Source organism: Varroa destructor, unplaced genomic scaffold, assembly GCF_002443255.2.
Source record: "Varroa destructor unplaced genomic scaffold, Vdes_3.0 BEIS01000003.1, whole genome shotgun sequence".
Classification (NCBI taxonomy): Eukaryota; Metazoa; Arthropoda; class Arachnida; order Mesostigmata; family Varroidae; genus Varroa; species Varroa destructor.
Window position 1 is genome coordinate 32,100,973 of NW_019211456.1, and position 20,855 is coordinate 32,121,827.

A 20,855-nucleotide genomic window follows, 5' to 3' on the forward strand; every position below is an offset into this window, starting at 1 on the left:
CTACATCGAACGTGCCGATGCCATTGAGCTAGCTATGGCTGGATCCCAAAATAACCGACGAAGACGTTTTCCTAGGCTCAGCAGCGCCTGAAAAGTGGCGCCACGTCAAAAATCATACCAATAAGCAACTGTACTCGATGTTCGAATAATTTCTTTTTATGAAAAGTCACACCCGTTCTATTTAGTCCTATTTTGCTGTTACAACCTCTATAACAAGATATGGGTATATCAATGTTTAGTTGTCAGCACAAAGCTTGCAGAAATTAGTTTACAATAAGGGTGGTCTAACAAATTTTACTTGCAATGATCTCAGTAAAGGCCACTTTCGTCAGCACTGTGTATATTTCACCAGATATTTCAAGTTAAACCTAAGGTGACGAGAAGCAATTAATATGGAGTATTTGCGCGGGAAGTTAGCCGTCCGAGGCAATTTTTAACAGCAATAATACCGGACGTAAGTTTCGAAACATCGATTTAACTGATTGCTACGAAGAGGACCGGTATGCACCTTTTCTAGCGCATAGTTTTCTAACACTCGAACTCAAAAGGGAAACTCCTTCTAGAAGCATTTACTAGAATAACTTTATCCTTTTGATCAAAGTCCGCAGAATCAAAAGGATAAAAACTTTTAAAGGAACATGGCTTGGGCACAGCTATACCCTTCGGAAACGTATAACTTCGATAAAGGTACCTAGGGGAGAGTTTTTATCCTGATTTCAATACAGCAAGAAGCACTATTAATTCAGGACGTAACCCTCATCCTGCTACAGTTGCCTATTCCCACCGCCGCCAGGTACAGGCTGGGGTGCATATGACTTAGCTATATGAGACAAGTTTCCAGTATTTTCTCCTTCGAGATGTAGTCAGAAACCTTTACGTGTACGGAAGTTATGACGACTGCTATGTCACCTATATCCGAAGTTTCCACATTCAGGTTAGCTGCTTGTATATGTTAAAATCTACTTGGTACTGTAATGTCAAATACTATTTTAGTTTTTCCGTGCAGTTTGCGCACTTTTCAGCCTATTAATGAAATTTGATGTTACTCTCACATATCAGCATTAATCTGATGAGTTGAACGTAGACAAAGTACCAACGACCCGAACTGTGCAGTTGAAAACCTCAAAATTCACGTTGGAGATCGTGTATTGTATTTAAATCTCGTAATAGTTTTATATGCTTTTATGAGGAAATCTTATAGAACACATCTGTAATAAGAATTTTTATTGACCTTGGGGGATCTTTTCTGTGGCATGGTTTTTGTCCTGTTTCGCCTATTGCCAGTCCCATAGACGTAGAAAGAGGTCCGTCCTCTTTCTCGTGTTGGCTGAAACAAAAGTGCATTCGCAGCGACTTCACCGAACGAATCAACGCGACGACTCACGGTCGATGCTGACGCTGACATCTTTAACTGGTAAGCGCTCGAAATAGCGTGAAAATTACTAACAGAACAGAAACTAGTCTTCCGCTCACACAACGGGTCTGCATTTATATTGGACACTCAAGACGAGACGTGTGTGTCTGCTAGCGGGGAAATCAAATGACTAACAACCGGTAGAATGTGAAAAAGGTTTGGAATTCTAAAGTGGCTAGTTTTTTTTTTCTGTTTACCACACTGATCTTTATATGTAATAAAGATAATTTATTTAGTGAACGATTTGGTAAAAGCACATTATAACGTATTTCGCCTACTGCCCTATTTGCATAGAGTTTAAATCATTTAGTATGCACAAAACATGTATATGCAATACAAAACAAAGCCTTCCTTGCGAGGAAAGGCTAGTTAGGCAATCGTGTGCTAAACTTATAATTTACAACCTAATCACACCTGTAACGAATATATTGTATAATTTTATTATATACATATGCAGATGCCAGCCGCTCGCTGAAGCATGGCAATAATGAAGAAATCCATGCTCTCCTTGTCACATAATTTATTCAAATTTTCAACAGCATCTGACAATAAAGCTAGTTATATATTTGAATCAACTTAAGTTGCCTGATATGTGCTTCGTGAGTTCGACGAACTTCTTAATTTTCCGTCGAAATTTCAAAGCATGAACGATTTTTCTCGTTAGTTCGAAAGAGTCTTCAGAACCGTATATTTCACCATATATTTTAAACTAATAGTCGTAGTTCTTAATTTGTTACTCTAGGAAACTGTGAATAGATTTCAGTTAAATTTCAAGACGTCATGAGGCTCTAGGTTACCACGTTGAGGTCATTCGAAGTTGTCTCAGCGGCTTTTTTTTTTTTTTTTTTTCGGTGTAGGGCAGAAGGCAATTCAAGTGCAGGCAAAGCCTTCATCTTCTCGATTAGCCTGCCGCCACTGGGTCAGCGATGTTAAAAATAAGACCACCGCCACAGTGTCATGTGCTACCTCGTCTTTCGCTAGCTAATCATCTGTTCGTGAGAGTGCAAGTTCCCTTTTGTGCTTCTGACGCCATTGAAGGGTATCATAAATGATGGAAACTGTTTTTCGAAGAAATCTCTATTGAACGCTGTAATCCTGTTACAGCGTCGTGGTATAGAAATGGTGTTTTTCAGTAACGTCCATCCTTGTATGTATGTACGGATTCTGTGTCTGCGTAAGTTCTCAATTCAATTCGTAGACAGGGTAGAAACGATCCCACCGACAACGTCTATATATACAGTACCAACCAAACATGAGTATCGCACGTGTTGTTCTTAGTCGCGGTGAAAATATCACTATTTTTAGAATAAAAAAAACAGGAATAGTATCAACGAGCGCAGCATACAAGGCGCCAGCGTAATAAGAAAAATTAAAGAATCCTAACGATACATAACAGCCATAATATCGCCTTGCTTTTGCCTGTTTGGCGGCATATGACGAACGGCTTCAAAGCCAAATCGGTGTTTAATGGTGGCTTGTTTGCCATCATTAGACCCTGGGCGGCAATAAGTTGAGGCGCTGAGTGAGTGCTAACTAATTCCATTTTGTAAATGACTTCGGCATAATTAAATATGGTCATTTGAAAAAAATTTCTACATACTATGTATAGTCAGTCAGTGTCTTTATTCAAAAAGGTGAAAAGCTGCCACCTTAGTTTTCGTCCCGATATAAACTTCTTTCCAGTAGTACAAATCACATTAATTTATAAACAAGCTTCAATCAAGCTAACTATTTATTATCATCCCCGATGGCTCTGTTTTCTCGTCAGCCACCTGCGTTCGTCGTGCTCGCTCGAAACGGAACAGTTGCCGTTGTTGACGATGATTCTATGGATTTTTTCCACATGGCACGGGTTTGATAACTGCGGTTTACCATTCAGAACATACATATCCTTTAGTTTAATATGTCGTCACGTTTCCACTGCACTAACACGAGCACTATTCTTTATTACCACTGATTCAGTGTCGACTTGCGCGTTTCTTGGTCAGCCGGCCACTGGACGCTTTTAATGCGTCCTTTCGGTTGCAGGCCCAACGATGTCTGCGTCATGCCATATCAAAGCAACCTACAACTTCTCTCTCCGATTTTACCTTCCACCCTGCGTTGTCACTCGGGTCACACGGGCCTCTTCTTTCCCTCGGTGGTGGTAGCAGCGGCGGCTATCCCAGCTGCCTAGCGAAGACGATGGTGTAGCAGCTAGTGCTACAGCCGCTTAGAAACAACGACACGGTCATAAGTAGGTGTACGTAGGGATCGACAAATCGTAGCTGAAGGCGCTCCTTGCCATTTGTGACAGCGAACGCACTAGCCACGAACGTTGGTCGATTGTTAAAAAAAAACTAATCTAAAAATAAACCAGCATCTGCTATACATAAATACAGACTATCGCTATACTATTATACGACAAGAATATCGGCCACACAACTGAATGACCTATTTCCATAAGAGGTATAGCTGCTGCTGCTACTACCACTACTATTTTTTTGTCTCTATTTCTTTAAGGTGTCTTGCTTTTACTACTCTTCGTGTTAACCTCAACCGCCGTCATTATCATTAGCCTTTGGCAGCTTCGATGGCCGCCCAAGTCATGGGCGTTGAATCTGACAGACTTGACAAATATAGGCCTCCGTGTACACAGGCCCCGTCTTTCCTAACGCCAGTTCTCTATCATCCAGACATTAGAAATAGCAATGTTATTAGAACAGCGATATTTATCGAAGAGCACTTAGGCACCTCAAGTATACCTCTTGATCCAGTTCCGCGTAATGTCTTCGCATGCATGCGTTGAGTGCATGTATGTGACTAGTGACTCAACTGCTGAAATCAGTATTGACATACAGGCCAACTCGGAGTTTTGTGGGCTGGATCGGCTGCGAGGAATTGACTTGTCTCCGCTTCTTCGTTCTGTGAGAACGAATCCCTTGTCTTGATCTTCCCTGTGCCTGAGTAAAGCCCGCGCATCGCCGTTGTTGGATTGATCATTGTCAGCTATGCTAGCTACTCTAAATAGCAGCCCCAGCATCGGTGACAGCCACGGCGGCAGCGGCGACGGCGGCGGCGGCGGTGGCGGCGGGCGCTTACCAGAAGCACAGTGACTCTCTGTCCTGGCGGCATCAAGCGACCCTTACTTTTGCCCTTTCCTTCAAAGTGGCGAGGGCGTGGAGCGTGTTCTCAGAACGCGAAATACCCGTTGACTCCCGCCGAGTGAGGAGCAGCGGTTCCGTGTGGTCGCGTTACGCTTACCACGGTTGGACTATTCTCTAGACAACACTGCTGGGTGCTCTGCTGCTGGAATAAGCTGGTCCCGCAGCTGTTCTCTTTGTCGCTGCTGGTACAGCCGTCACCGTACGTAATCGGTTGCGCGGTGGCTTTATGAAACAGCCGTTATGTAAACTACTTCCAGTTACGATCTGTTTCTTTTTGTGTGTGTGTTTGAGAGTTCGACGGATTTCACCGCATCCCTGAGGTGTTCTACTGTCTTTCACGATGCGTACAAGGAACAGAGAGGTCCACGACGGTGCAGGCCGCCACCGCTGTTCTCGGTAGTCTAAGCGCCTGCTTGTGGTAAAGAGTATTTGTGCCTGGCCAGCATCAGCGGTGCGGTGACGGTAGTGCTGAGAGTTGGTCTGAGTGACAACGGAAACAGTCACCTGCGAGGGCACAGTGAACATACGCGCAGACCCGCGCGCGTCACCGGTTCGGAGTGTCGATATTTCTGATTCATTGCTATTGGCCTACTTTTCAATGACGGAGTTGTCTCTAGCATACTTTACGCAGCAGTATCATGAACAACGACAACAGCAGGACCGATTACCATTACTGCTGCTAATCTAATCCATCTTTGTTTGTGTTTTTCTGTACACATTTTGTCTGTTTGGTATTCGGTGCGGCCGCCCACTGCAGCTGCTATCCGCATCGCTACTTTTCCGTAGCGGTGACGATAGATCGATGCCTATCAGCATCCGGTTGCTCAACCATCGCCACTCGGCCGCCATTCGCGTTGACGCGAGCAGCGCGCTGCTACCTGCCTAGCGTTTTGCCTGCTGACGTCATACCCGAACAAGCAGGGGCATAAGCGCGCGGAATGACCTCTACTACAAGTGTAGTTGCTACACGGCTGTAGTGGCTGAACCAACCCATAGGTCTCGTGGCGTATTCTGTCGCAAGCAGCGGAAGGAATCGACCGGAGACGGGGCACTGGACAGGCAGACGCGGAGAAAGACCGAACGAAACGAAACAAAAAAGAACAAACAGGCAGAAAATAAGCAGGAATACGAAAGCCAGGATCCGAAAGGTGCTACTGACGCTGTCAATGGGGTTATGTCAAGTAAAAAAGAAACACAGCCGTTAAAATTAGCAGACATCACTAATGTAGCAGCTGTAAGCGTTAACTGCTGTGTAGGTTCCCACCTAAACTACCACTGTTACACGCACTTGGAGATCAATCAGCCGCAGAAGGACTGATTTGATTGATTGATTGTTGTTGTGGTGCTGCGATTATGAGGAATTAAATACAAAATATCATTTTTCTTCAACAAAAACAAACAACTACTACAAAAAAAAACAATCGTTTAAGTGCCAATTGTGTATTCGACGCGATCCCGTTTTTCGCATGGAAGTGGTACAAATATTTGCAGACTGGGCCCTGTGACGAATGCTTCATTTCTGATATCGACATACGAGTGTAGGTGTCGAGTGTGAAGTGTTTAGTGAAGTGAGTCTATTGGAGTAAGGTGAGCAAACGAAATCAATAGAAGTGGATGAAGCAAAGAAGCTCGGTTAGTTAACTCCTGTGAAGATCATGATCATTCGAATAAAAATTCACATGAAAGGCTTGCTGAGCTCATTGACAACCAGCAAATTGATATGAACGAACGTCTATGGAAGCGGATCGTGTTGACGGTGCACAGTGTCTGATGGTTAATCTCTACGCTGTGGTCGTAGTTGAGGCTCAGAGGGTTGAATTCAATAGTGCTGTCCGAGTCAGTAAAGGCTAACGCCAGCTTATTTACGCAGGCGCCGCTTAATCTGTTGTCAGCTTTTCCTGACGGAGACGCCCCGAAAAGGAAGAAGGCAAGAGCATACCATAAGAAGATTTCGATTAAGAAAGCGTCTCAAGCGGCTCAGCGGTGCTAAAGTGCTCGTAGTGGACGATCGGCGGAGATCGCTGTAAAATCGCGGGAAAACTTCCGAAGTTGTGCGACATGCCGCTTCCTCAGCTGGCTGAGGGCCCCTGGGCCGTCACCGAAACTGGGCACCGGTTGCCCCTCAGCGCGTTAACTTCGCCCGACGTGAGTACCATGCCATAACCAAATGAAATCGGAACAAGTTCGAAGGGAGGTGAATGCGTCACACATAAGCAGTCGATGAACTTGCTTAGGTAGTATTAACTGGTAATTTATAATAATAATTTTAGAAGAACAGAATAAGTGTAGCTAGGCGAATAAGAGTAACAGGAAACGGAGACACAAAAATCAGCGGTACACACATTTGCTAATAACACTAATAATGAACACTGGTCAACAATTGATCTTTAAAAAAGCAAACCAAGCCACAATAAAAATGAATGTGAGATTGAATACGTCATAAATAAAGTGCTCTTGGACGTTTATCGTAATTAAACAAATAACATTGATGATTATTATAGTTATAACAGTGGAGATATAACGTACGATTATCATTTGCCACGTTTGACACTTGCCTTCGAACTATATGGTAACTCTCAGCCAAATTCTTATATTGGACACGGTACTTTTCGATAGGCCGTCGCCCCTCTGTAGCTCTGTACCTTTTTTGAGTGCCCCTATTATGCCTGTAATGCTTTTACAAGGAGGACATAATATGTGTTTACTTGGATTTCCGGATAATTTATCACTCTACACAGTAGTATATCGAGGATTGCCCGTCGATGTTGCGGCTCGCAGACGACTGCTACTGTCTATTATGACACCTTATTATATATAACTATACAAGTAGGCTTTTCTAGATATCGTTCTGTGCTCACTTTTACTAAAAACTACATTCTTATAAACATATAAAAGACGCGATGAGGAAAGGAAAAACTGCCCTACGTATCAACGGGTACCGGTTCAAGGAAGGAATTGAATTATTCGAGTACAAAATTCGATCAGTAACCTAAAAAAGCCCGGTGAGCTAAACCATTTTTATCGCCATCGATTCCATGTGAATGATAAATTGATTTTGCTACCTTTTGTTAATTGAAAGAGATTGAAGAAGGCCCCTAAATACAGAAAAAAAGACCTAATGGTTATCCCTCGAGCAAAACTCGAGTCGCACTTAAAACAGTTAAATCTTTCCGACGAGTTCGTTCTTACATCACGGTTGTCCAGGACTAACCTAGCTAAATATGTATCGCCTCGTAAATTTTCAGTTTTCGAAGCAGATCAATGCATTGGCTTTCTTTTTTCACTCCACTTGAGCTCCAGCTGGAGTCCCTTAGCTCAAACAGTCCGAAGTAGCTCGAACGTCTATTCGCGTAGTTGAACTAGACTATGAGCAATCCCATTGAAGTTTTCGTACACAGAAAGTCTTAAAATGACCCTTTCCGCCAGTGGGCTGCATGATGATAATAAAACCAGCGAGTAGCTCTTCAAGCACCAAATAACAGATGCCGATCTAAACGATTCACCAAATCAACGCAGAAGAACTCCGACAGGAATCTGTTAGATTTTTACTGTCATTATTCGTTTTCCGCCTGCATTATATTATAGATTATGTCCTTGGAGAAGTCAACGTGCCCTTTGTCAGGCCGTGCGATTTACACGATTTATTTTACAGTGCAACGCCTAGTTTGCTGGCAGAAAAATATTCTTGCTGATCCCCCACGCTTTCACTGAGACACTGCCCTATTCATCCTGTTGCCTCCCATACTCTGCGCCTTGGCCTTCTGTATCATACGCTGAGATTTGAGCGTAAAAATCAAATACGATTCATTGAGCTGACTTCTCAGAATGCTAAATATCGGGCATGCGATGTCAGCGTCGATGCTTGTCAACGGACCGAAAACATGGGAATAAGAAAGTGAGAGCATGCCACCGTTTACCTACCTACCTACCTGATCCCCCTCTACGGATCGACTGCCTGCTTGGCTAGGATACACGCCTTCTTGGCCGGCTGTGTTCAATGATGCATTAGCTTGCGTTTCCCCAGGAAACTGTTCGACTCGTCATATAGTCGCTCCTCGTTCTGTGGTCGATACTTGTCACCACCCACGGATACGGAGGATGCCGCCTCGTTGTCTGGCTGCCAGGCTGCTTTTGCCGCCATGATCACCAGAAGTGTTGTCGTCGCCGTCGCCAAATGAACGATGCTCGTTACTCAAGCTTGCTGCTTACAATCACTAATCGAATAGTGAGTGTGTCTAGATGCCCTTTAGCCTGTTAGCCATCTGCCTACCCTACCTGTAGCGATCTGTAGATTATAGCCCGCTCTTAACGCTTGTTCCGTTATTGCGCTGCTGTTGCAGGTGAAGTCGCTGATGATGGCCGTGGTGCCACTGGTGTTGCCGAACACGTTTTTTTTTTCTGGACGAGTAGACTATTTATGGTTAAAGCCTTAATTTAGGTAGAAGGTTTAATGCAATCATTTCGTTCCATTCTGCCGTTGTTACTGGTAAAAAAAAGGGCACGTGTGTCCTGGCATATGCAGTGGACGTCCACACACAACCGGTCCGTTGCTCATGGAATAGACTTTGAACAAGGTCGAGACGGAAAACTAACTTAGCAGTTAATAGAATAAAACCTCACAACTATGAAGATAACGTGGTTAGTGTGAATGGGTAAGGAAGTTTTTTAAGACAGTCTCTTGACGCTGGCCCTCGCACAACAGGATTAAACAGGGCACGAAATAGGAGGCTTTTGAGTGATCTAAAAATTAAGCTTAATAATTATCAGATTTGCGATCTTCATCCATGAACGCATGAAAAAGTGTGCGCGTGTAATTATATACTGGATACTCACCGGCAAGAAAAATGCGAATCTCTATCAATGCTATAAATATATGTCTGTTATTAATTAAAATCCTAATGAAAATTCATAGAAAAAAATGTTACTTATATCGCTATTAGATATTTGTATATGTAGACATTGTTCGAAAGGACGTGTATCCTGCTTCACTTGGAACTGTCACATTGTCATCGTATTATTGCGTAGTTTATACTGACCATTTGACAATTTAACATCTAATTTATCGGGCCTAAAATATTAGTATTATATAAAGAGCAGGGTAATTCCATTAATTTGCCAGGAACAAGCCGTATTCTTAGCCGCTAGCAACAGCCGCGAGAAGCGATTATACTTTATAGCCAGTTTGATACACGCTATAGATACATCGTCGCCGACCGTTTCTTTCAATTTCAATAACGGTTTTGTCCTTTTTTTGAACGAAATATAGCCGTTGTTTTCATGAATTACTATCCATACATAGAGCGATTGCCGCTAATTGGGCGCGTTACATACTTCGCAGGCGCGAAAATTCATAATGCTTGGTGCCAATGTGCCAACGAATTAAAGAGTTTTATGAACTTCAAAGCTTCTAGTTAGTGAAGAAAAAAGGATTACCGTTGATGTACGAGGCTCATGCCTCTTTCCACACAGAAAAACCTATTTCTATATCCGTCCCTTCCCGCTGTTTGTGCGGCATTTTTTGCTAGAAGGGCGTCGTATGTTTTTAGCAGAAGTCGCATATCCAAGCGATTACATAACACCTATTGAATTAAAGCCTTCCCACAGCTATATTAAGTACGTGACTGACTTTTTTTTTACCTGACTCGGGATTAACTACTATAGTTACTAATGAGTCGCGTTGTTTATAGCTGAAGAAGATCTGACTTGAACGAATTTGAGCGAAGAACAAGCGTAACTCACTGATCGAAGCTCAACCCAGTTGCAACCAATGCCACAAAGGCTATGTGATCAAGTCGTGCGGCTTGTATTCATTTTAAAAACGTTGACGCAGCTGTAGTACCGCATCTTCAGTTACCGCGCGCAGAGGCGAAACGTCTCAGATAGCTTACATTAAACCAGTTAACTTTAAAGGCGAAATTAGATTTGTTTAACAAGGGTACATTCAGTGCAGTGAGTCCCATACACAGCAGATGTGCATAGCCATTTACCTGTAGGTAGATGGATCAATACTAAGGTGACCTACCACCTGGCATTCTGGTATACAGTTTTATTGGCAACCAGCATCGACAGTGGGGAATGACCTTTATCTAATTTGATCTAAACGTTGACAGCGTTCATTAACATCATCAAGGCTTGGTCTGCGTATTGTTCGTATAGTTGCCAAGGGATCAATAACGCAAAGGTTACAGACTGCCACGCGACACAGGGGTTTATGGCCACGATCACTTGGTAACATCGCCATCTAACATTAACGCATTGCAGTACGATGGCGATATCAAAAATGTGTTTTTCGTCTGGACCCGTACTAACTTTCATTCAACTCCTTTCCCATATGTTAGACATACTGAAAGGTAGCTATGTTCTGTCCTCGTGTATGTCTATGCTTTCGATATCCTATTCGAACGATCGCATTGACCATTTGATTTATCCTATTTTAAGAATTCCAGTGCATTTATATGCAAGTATTGCGCGTCTAATCATCAGAAAAACCTTTCCCTACACTGGGTTGTTATGAGAAATCGGACAGCGGGACTTTTTCGGACTATGACCTGCGTCCACTCGTCAAGATTTAATCTAATTAAAGTTCACATTATTTTTTATGTCGTACCATTGTAGATTGATTTTCTACATATATATTGGATATTAGATGTCAATCTTAATGTCATCTTGACTTGCATCCCGGGTCCCGTTACCATTCGGTGATTGTCGCACCAGATATTTATTTTGAAGTTCCCAAAAAAAAGTTTCGAAAATACCACTTTCACCCATTATGTTGGTTGGTTTAATTGTCTGTCGTTTTCGTCTGGCCGCCCGACGAAGTTTAGATTAGATAGAAGAAGATAGAGTTGTTGTTGTAAAGTTTATTTTCTCTCGGAACACCATCACACTTCCGGTCCGCTTTAGAGCTGGTTGAAATATTATCGGAGCTCTCTGAGAGTCATTTTCTAGCCAGCTTACCACGCAAGACGGCGAATTCGCGCCTGCCAGTTCGATTCGGTGACATACGTTAAGCTGTACATCTTGCGTGTTATCGACTGCGTCGTACAAGTTATCGATACTGTCGTCAAGTAGAAAATTGTCCTTCTGACTGATAGATCGCATGAATCCTGTGTGGTGTTCGACCTTTGTCACCTAGTCGCTCTTTGGTAAGATTGTCTGAATAATGTTCATGCTTTGTATAACTTTCTTCCTATTGAAGTATGTCGCATGCGCAAGGTTTCATTTCTACTAGCCACAAACGTGTAGATCATACTATTTCATTGGACGAATACTTGTCACGAGTAGCTTTTATCGAGCCAAATTAAAACATCTAGTTTTACCTATGAACTTAACTTACATTGGCCAAACTGATTTTGATGCAGTCATGTTCACTTGATGCGGCAAGCCCACCTGGAACGTCTTACGAACGTACGTTCAGCTCATTCAATGGATAAATGTACAAAGAGCGATTGGTAGTTGCGTCTTCGTTAAACTATTTCGTATTGGTTTGAGATGAATGTATATATCGATAGGTCGTTGGCCAGCCGGCATTACTAAACGATGAGTAGAAAAACAATGCTACCAATGTAGTCAAACGATTTCGTCAGCTAGCTAGGGGTCGTTAGTCTGCAGACAGACGCCAACATCGGTTTTCGTCTGCATCGGACCGGTTCATTATCAACGCAGTGAATCGTATTTATAGCGGTAAACACCGGCTTGAGAATCACGCTCATCAGCTTAATTGTCTCGCCACTAATTCGGACGTATACTATGAAAATACGTTTGAAATAAAACTTTCGAGAGACAGGGTTCGTTAGTGATTTTGATGCTTACCAAGTTTGCGGGTTGGGCTCAGCCCACGAATAGCCGACGGGTACAGCAACATACGATAGTGGGTTTCCTATGCAAAGCTGTTTTTCTAAGGCTGCTTATGTACCATAAGAAAAGTACACGGAGCATACATGTTGAACTAATGCTGAATTGGCGTTTACCATTCGTCGCGTCTAATTTTACATTGGCTGATTTTCTTTATTCCCAAAGATCTATGACTAGGAAAGTATAACACTAAACCGAATATAAATAAAATAACAAGTAGTTCTTTTTACATGTCCGACAGGAGCAAACAGATATTCAAACCCGATTGAAAGCTATCTGTGTGAGCCGTATATAATCTTCCTTAGTACTCAAAAGAGGGAAAGACTCTTCGTGCCTTCGTACATCCATCACTATGCCCATCGATTTCTCTAGCTGTGGCCTCTGTACTGATGCGCGGATATTCTCGCATGTATTCGATAGTGTCATCGTCGTCCGCACGTCCAGTCGTCTCGATTCGTACGCTACATACAAAGTACTCACGACGTACCCAGCTGGTAGAAGGCCGGTCATCGTTCCTATAGATGAGAGTCGTCTAGTTGGCCAGCGACCGAATCAGCTAGGGCGATCGCTAGCCAACATCGCTGGCCGCTCCAGCCCACCTACAAATGCCACGGCAAATGGCCAAACCAAACTGCCGATGTATATGCCGTACATAGGGCATAACTGCAGTGCGACCTAAAACGAATAGGTACTTGTTTCTGCTAGTTTGCTAACGCTAGTTAGGCCAGAGGCAGGGGCGATGGCATGAGCCTGCCAATGTATTGTGTAGCAGCAGCGACGCTTTGATGGAGATAAGAATGATCGTATTCATTGTATCGATGTCTGACGCTCTACACGCATACAGGTGTTTTATATATATATATATATATATATATCTATATATATATATATATATGGGACATACATGTAGTGACGCTAAGCTAGCTAGCAGCGACAGAGGCCATTATCGCAGATGATGTTGTCAGCTTGTAATGCATATGGGCGTACGTACGTACGTACTTACGCACGCACAGCTATTCGTTGTATTAGACGTTCAAGGTGCTACACGTTCGTAGTGAGATACCGTCGACGGCACTGTTTATCTACGTTGCGGGTTTCATTAGACACGGGTGGCCCGATCGACTGATTGCTTCGATGGCCTTCCGGACCCTGATCGCTTGACTCTGATGCTGACTAATCCATTCATGAGCACGTTTCTTAATGAGTATACGCATCATATGTACGTGTCTGTTGTGTCACTTTGACATTTCGTAAAAAGGTCAAGGTGCAGGTGGAAAAGGAACTAGAGAAAGATTCGATGCGGACTGTATCAATCGTGTAATTTAGATAAGTGGACGAATGATACGAAGCAAACCACTTTTGGACGAGCGATAGCCCATTGAATTCGGCCCACACATTATCGCCGTGATGAATAGGGAACGTAAGCTGCAGGGGGACGGACAGAATTTATCACAGATCGCCGTATCGACAAACCACAACTGCAAACAAACACCGCGTTTTGGCGACGTTCCTCTATTGGTTCACAATTATGTATCCATCCATATTTAACAACTGTATCCGCTTGAACATTATGCGCGAAATACTCATTCGAATGGAGCTTCATTGTGGATATTTAAGCTTTTTTTTTTTTTTTTTTTGGTGTTTAATTTATGTTTTTGACTTGAGTGAGTTCTAGTAGATTTATAGGTGGGTAGAATAGTGGAAATAAGATCATTGCATAGAGAAGCAATGGTAAGCAGGTACTTCAACAACAAATGGTATTTTACAGAGATTAATATGCTCGAAATGGAATATGTCCTTTGAGTGATTTAAAATTAAATAGGCTAACTAGATAATTGTTTTTTTTTAAAATTAGTTTTCTATGGCTTTAAAAATCATTGAATGATTACGGTAGGCAAAACTGAAACGCCGCCTCTAACCCACAGCTCCTATTATAACTAAGCACATATAAACAGCCTTCTAGTTTTTGATTTATTTACAGACTATTAAGATCCGAATCACACACACACATAAGGGGTGCGTGTTGTACGTTTTCCGTTTAGGGCACACGACATTTTATCTGTGCGATCGCATTAAAAAACGTCTTGGACTATACTTAGGAGCTAAGTTTGCGCGCTACCACTTTTTTTTTCTAGTAATAGATCAATGGGCTAATTTAAGGTGCATTTAAGGTAAGGCAATTTAAGGTAAGTCATGTATCACGCTGAGTCAAAGGCAAACTTGGAGTTATTGCCAGCGAAGTTTTGCATTTGGACAAATGCGTCTAAATGCTCTTTCTAGTGCCATATATTTGAATGTTCACATTCTGTCTCGGCTCGATACTGTATAAATAAGTGGATAAAAACGTGAGTACGCCTGATAGTATTTATTTTTTTAGCGACTACATAAGTCCGGTAGATATGGCGTCATAAGTCGACTCTCGCAGCTGATGGGGCAACAGCTATTTCGATTGTTCTAAGGTTTTTAGAGGCTCGTAGAATATTATGAAGTATGATTCGTAGAGCAGCGTTGGACGGAAAACTGTGTGGCCGAATTCGGGAATAGAGGCGTGGGAAAATCAGTCCGCTTTCTAAGTATAGTGTGCGATCTGGCTGTATATAATTTGTCTAGATGGAATAAAAGATACACTCGACTTGTTGATTCTATATTTGAAAACTGTGCAGATGCATTAGACATACTAAGCTGGCTATAACGGCGCATATTACCTGACCGGGGAAATCCCGGGGGAAAAATAATAATAGTCTAGCATTTGGGCAATGCCCGATGATTTCAGAGCGGACTCCGCGACCTACCCAGTTGGCGCATCAATTTATGGCCCACAGTCTTTTGTGGTTTATTTTCTAATTCTGCTTTCAGGATTAAGACATGCCGCCACTCTCGTATTTCTTCTTGAAAAACTCACGTGATAAATTCTCATGTAACACCGTAGAGATCAGTAGTTCTGTACCGTGCGTTGCGCAGGCCAGGCATCATGTACTATTCGTGTTTTGTACACTGATCATTCAATGCGCTTCTAACTAACAGCGATCTAATATGGATCTTCAGCTGATACTAGAAGACGGGAAACACTAACCAGGTCCGGCTACCTAGCATGAATGAAGTCTCATGCTGCACTTGAGAACTGCTGTTCTCCTATATGACCCCTGAACCTTTCCGTTGGATTTGTGCTTTCGCAGCTTCCGGAGCCACATAAGCTTTAGCCCTATAGTAAAAGTCCTTATTTACACGTGCGCGTAGACCTTGGGAATTTGTTGTAAAGAAGATCATTTTACATACCTTTCCATAGTTACTTGTTATAAGGTTCGCGCATACGGAATCATCAAGACTAATTGAAGAATAGACATTGCAATAAGCGAACTGCCCGCATAAACTAAGGGCTTCAAAGTTCCTCATGATAGTGACTGGAAATCGGATCACTGAACGTCGAAAATAGTGCAGTTGATCGAAAGAAAAATTTTCCACACGGCTTGTTCATAAACAGAGCTTATACGAATAGAAAAAGAAAACGCTTACAATACTTATATTGCTACAAACGGAAAAATTTACAGAGTGATCTATACTGTTCATGTGAAACGACACCATAAACTGCTTAAGAGCATATTTTGCATCTCTTCATAGAATTTTCTCTCAAGTACTATTCGTGCCTACGTTTTAATAGCTTTTCTTCTATATGTGACAGAATTTAATCAATCACGCTCCGTTTCGTTCGCTGCAATGACAACAGCCTACACCGTAATGATGTTGTCAGTAAAAAAAAAAAACGCTGTTAAGCCACCGCTGAATTCTGCCCATCGAAAAAAATATACGAGTTCTTGACTGCGAAAAGCTACCTTTGTTTGGCAGTTCTCGCGAAGAGATATTAAAGCCCACTGCTCTCAGCCGTTCTACATTTTTTGCCGGGTGCAATAAATTTCACTTGGATTTAGTTCTTCGTTTTTTTTTTTTTTTATCTAAAATCTGCAGCGGGGTTCGTTGTTCCACCACCGCCTCCGCACTCTCAAATTGAAGCCGGACCGGTCACGTGTGAGCGATGAGCGCTCTTCTGGCCGCCTACCCCAAATCCTATGCGTACTTTATACATCCGAAGGCAGCTTGCAAAAAAAGGTTTTTGCAAAAATATACGTCCTCTTTTTTTATCGTTGGCTTCGCATTCGCATGTAAAAATGCATTACATTCATTGCGGAAATTATTGAAAATAATGTGTGGCTTTTATTGTCGAATATGATCATTTAGGTAACGTGAGTTGTGCGTTTGACGAAGAGTACATATAATAATCCCGCTCTTGACTTTGAAAATGCTATTGGCCATTTATATGCTTCAGGTTAAGTAAACAGTTTCCAAAACTTCTTTCACAACCTTTTTTCACGCGTGAATTTCTTTTGGCCACAAATATGTTAAAATTTTAATGATTGAAAGCAATTTCTGCAATACACGAACTGCCAGCAAGGCACCCAGTTTTCAAAAGCGCCTCGCAGAGAACCCGCGTGATGGCTTTGTAATATAAGAGGAGCCCCAAGGCTCATTTTCTGCGAAATTTCATCTTCCCTGTTCTATTAATGAACAATAGAATAGACGCGTACTTCGTCACCACCTGATCTTTAATAGGGTTTTATATTCCCATTTGCTGTCGTCGAATTACCGGATTTGCCCGTCGGATGTGCCGCCTAGAAGACTACCCCACCGACGTTACCTTACACCTGCGTGATCTCATTATTATTAACATACAGATAGAGAACACACTTTGCAGTTCTGCTCCGCTTAACCATATATCAACACACGCAGATGGTTCGGCAACTTACGTTTGAAGTTCCCTTTGCCTTATCCATATTAGGCACTAATTGCAACCGAAAAATACGGCGAATCACCTGGCGAAGTGGACCTCTGTTACTAAAGATTAGAACATGGATTTTCGTCAGCATATTAACGCTATAAGAGTGCAGTGAAATGATGCGCAACAGGTATCGTTTACCTTTCGTTGGATGTCAGTTCATTTACCGATACGAGGGGGTATTTGTCTGTGCCTAAATCGATTTGGGTAGCACAATGGAAAGAGATAATTTTCAACGGCTTCCATCGAGTTATTTGGATCCATCTCGTTCTATGCCTTTCATAGGAATTCGACGATAGTTGAAAGCATAAGTCCGCTCGGTATTGTAACCATGGGCCAAGATCAATCAGCTGGCCCATATCAGGGTACCTTACACAACCCAATCTGTGCTGGGCTCTATAGATAAATTAGATGCACAATGTTACGCAATATTGTCGCTCAAGTGATAAGTGAAGCGTCTAAACTAAGTTTTAAACGGTTGTTAAAAGGGCCTGAATTTAAGGTTGGTACAATGGACCTAAACCATTTTACAGTGAAAAATTCTATATGTATCAACACTGTCGTAGTTGTTAATAATATCACTAACGATCAAGCAAGTGAAGCGAGGTCAGCCATGAGCTGCCTCTAAAAATTAACCCACGTAAGTGTTTAGTTAATATAAACAACAAGACTTTTGAATAGTGCTTTTGGGTGTGCCAAAAGTATCTGCTCACGCCAAAAATTTGTCGATTCCGACGTCTGATTAACACGGTGCTATGAGTCGATTTACTAAAATTCAGGCGTAAAGACGTTGCAGAGTTATCAAAAATCTGAAAGTAAGTGCTCAAGGAACTGTTAAATCATTAGTAAGGAACGATGTACAGGTATCGCTGGTCTCATGTTTTCACTTTAATTAATTATTGCTCGTCTGAATAATTTTGAGTAAAGGAGGGAAGCGGGTAAAGTTGGCGATTCTGCATGAAAACAAGCCTCAGCATTCGTACAAAAGGATCATATCGTCTTGGACGAGCGTCTTCAGTATCGAATCGGGTACATCAACGACTCGTTTTGGCTTTCGGCATCGACCGATAACCTAACATAGGGCGCAGGCCGTGATAGTGGCCTGTTCCTGAAAGTCTAATGATGACGTCTAATGACTGCTGGCTCGAAAAATGTGGGTTTTAGTTATATTTTTACTCGATTACCTTCGACTACACCATCCAGGTAAATGTACGTGAAGTAACAAGATGGTTTAGTAATTCTGGGACTCATTACAAATGCATAGACTCGCACGAGTATTACACTTTTAGGAGCCGTCATCTGAAGCTATTTTTGACCACTGGAAATCAGACGGTTAGTTTCTTTCTGATAAGCGGATGCAATTCAGATTGACGACTGAGGTTATCAATCAGCTATGACTAACTTTAGCCCCCAGGCCCGGTTATCAAACTCTTTGTACCGACAAATGACACAATCGCGATATATGAAGCGACAACATTAGTATGGGAAAGCGGCTGTAGGAGAATATCACACAGCAGAAATGATGCGTGACGCGATGGCTAGAACTCATTTTTTCATCGGATAATTTGATCATAAATTGCGAAAGCAAACCATGACAACATTGTTTTGTTACCGTCTTATTAGTGCTAGTTAAAACTAATAGTGCATCTTCCACCCTATTTGTTTCTCGCTGAAGCCATTTTGACCTCGCCACTGCCAAATTTAGATCCTGTTCTAACCCCATTTATTGGCGGCGCAAAACACTCCCTTTTTTATTCTGCTTTGAATAGCACGCAAGACATCTACTAGACTATTATCATTAATGCTGCGTATGAATTTTTCCTGTCAGTTTTTAGTGATCTGTGTCCTTAAATATGTAACTCGTGACGCCGGCCTATTGGTAATCATACTCTCAAAACTTAAGTTTGAACAAAGCCTTCACCTATGATAAAACTTAGGCCTTCTATATCACGCTTTAAAGACATAGGGCTCCTCCTGCTCGTGGATTTTGCCAGTTAATTAATCGGTCTAATTTAAGTACGCTGCGTTAGCAGTAAATACATGTATTCATGAGAGACCGACAGCATATCGCTCCTGATGTATCTGAGCATTTCCACCACTTAGTTATTGTGTCTGATCGTTACTGATGAAGCGCTTCAGGAAACGTTAATCGATCAGATACGAATATGCGTATATTGTTGTATGGGTTGAATTGCATGTTATCTCATAGATGAAGCATCAGAATACGTAACGTCTGAGGATTTTGCTTTTTTTTTTCCCATTTATTGGAGACTATAAAAACGATAACGTACTCCGCAGCCGACTATATTGCAATTGTCCATGTTACCTTTGAAATCGAAATTTGGTTGTCAGGTTCACTGAAACACGTGCAATTGGGGCTTACCAAGTGGGAGGTCAAGCGTCGAACAGGTGTAGGGTCCTGTAGGTGTTTATAATTGAATCGATAGTGAAGGTCAAACGCGGACAATTCAAAAGCAAAACGAAGACGACCGAGCCGGCTTCAACAGTTTTCGTAATACGCTGGGTACGCAGTGTGAGTTCTGCATTGAATTGTCTCACCCTAGTAGTTACTACTATAGTTGCTATATAATTACGTTCGAATTTAATCAATCTCTCAAAGTTGAGAGTCGTCATTCTGTATCATGTTTTTACAATCACTAACCCCGAACTGGACTCCGTACATTTACAGTGCTTGACTGTCGGCGCTTCGCGTTTATATATATGTAACTTAGGTGCGTATAGTACGTTATGTCTGTCGCAGTAGATCGTAAATAGTCAAAGCTTATTGATTAATACGTATAGAACTTACGCTATAGCGTGTTTGTTTGAAACAAGTCTTTACCAATCAAGACAACATCAATTCGGCATAGAAGATTATTATCATCTTCCTTTGTGCTACATGCGTCACTGGAAGCGCGATAATTTCGTTTTTGTTTTTTTTTCGACAGTAAGAAAAGTTTCAAGTGACTCGTTGGGTTGCCTTAGGGCCGGGCTGCTGACAGGCTGACTGGCTATTTGTGGGTAGGTTTGTTTTTCTACGGTCCAGAAACTGATTCTCATTCCTGTGTAGGCCAGTCCCTGCTACTTTTAACGCTCACGAAAATGGTCGTATCTAGTTAACTACGCATTCGCAGGCGACAATTCATTGAACCTTCACAGTCGACCCATTATGACGTCCCTATTAGAGAGAGAAGCACTGCCACAGTCACTTTGCGCTAAGGTAAATATCTTGTGTGGGCTAACCGTAGGCAGCCAACAATGTTGAAGGTAACCGATTAACTCCTCGTAGACAAACCATCGTGTCATCGATACTGACAACTGCAACATAAATGACGCCTGTTACCCTATACTACATTAGTGCTACGGATAGTTATTAATTAGGATAGAGCGGTTTTTGGGCTAAGTTCGTAAAAAATATCGTATCAGTTTCGGGATATTAATTCACGGTCACAATAGGCAGCTGTCCCTGAATTTAGGCGTAGTAGCATATATAGCAATGAATGTCCTAAAGGTGAGGGCGTACTGGGACGTACAAGGCTAGTAGACGATGTGATCAGCGCAGGTCAAAAGTATAATTATACTATTATACGTTTCCAGAAAAGATTATGCGCGT

General features: G+C 42.2%; 1 protein-coding gene across 2 annotated transcripts in view; it reads left to right on the forward strand.

Moving 5' to 3' along the window:
* Window positions 1-4,639: 4,639 nt before the first annotated feature.
* S6kII (Ribosomal protein S6 kinase II) overlaps window positions 4,640-20,855 on the forward strand; it is a 156,362-nt gene continuing 140,146 nt past the window's right edge. The window contains exon 1 of one of the 2 annotated variants that reach the window (XM_086985815.1): window positions 4,640-6,705. In XM_086985815.1, the coding sequence (XP_086841941.1) occupies window positions 6,619-6,705 (87 nt within the window). In that variant the 5' untranslated portion in view covers window positions 4,640-6,618. The remainder of the gene's footprint in view (window positions 6,706-20,855) is intronic. The other variant, XM_086985816.1, reaches the window with a different exon arrangement.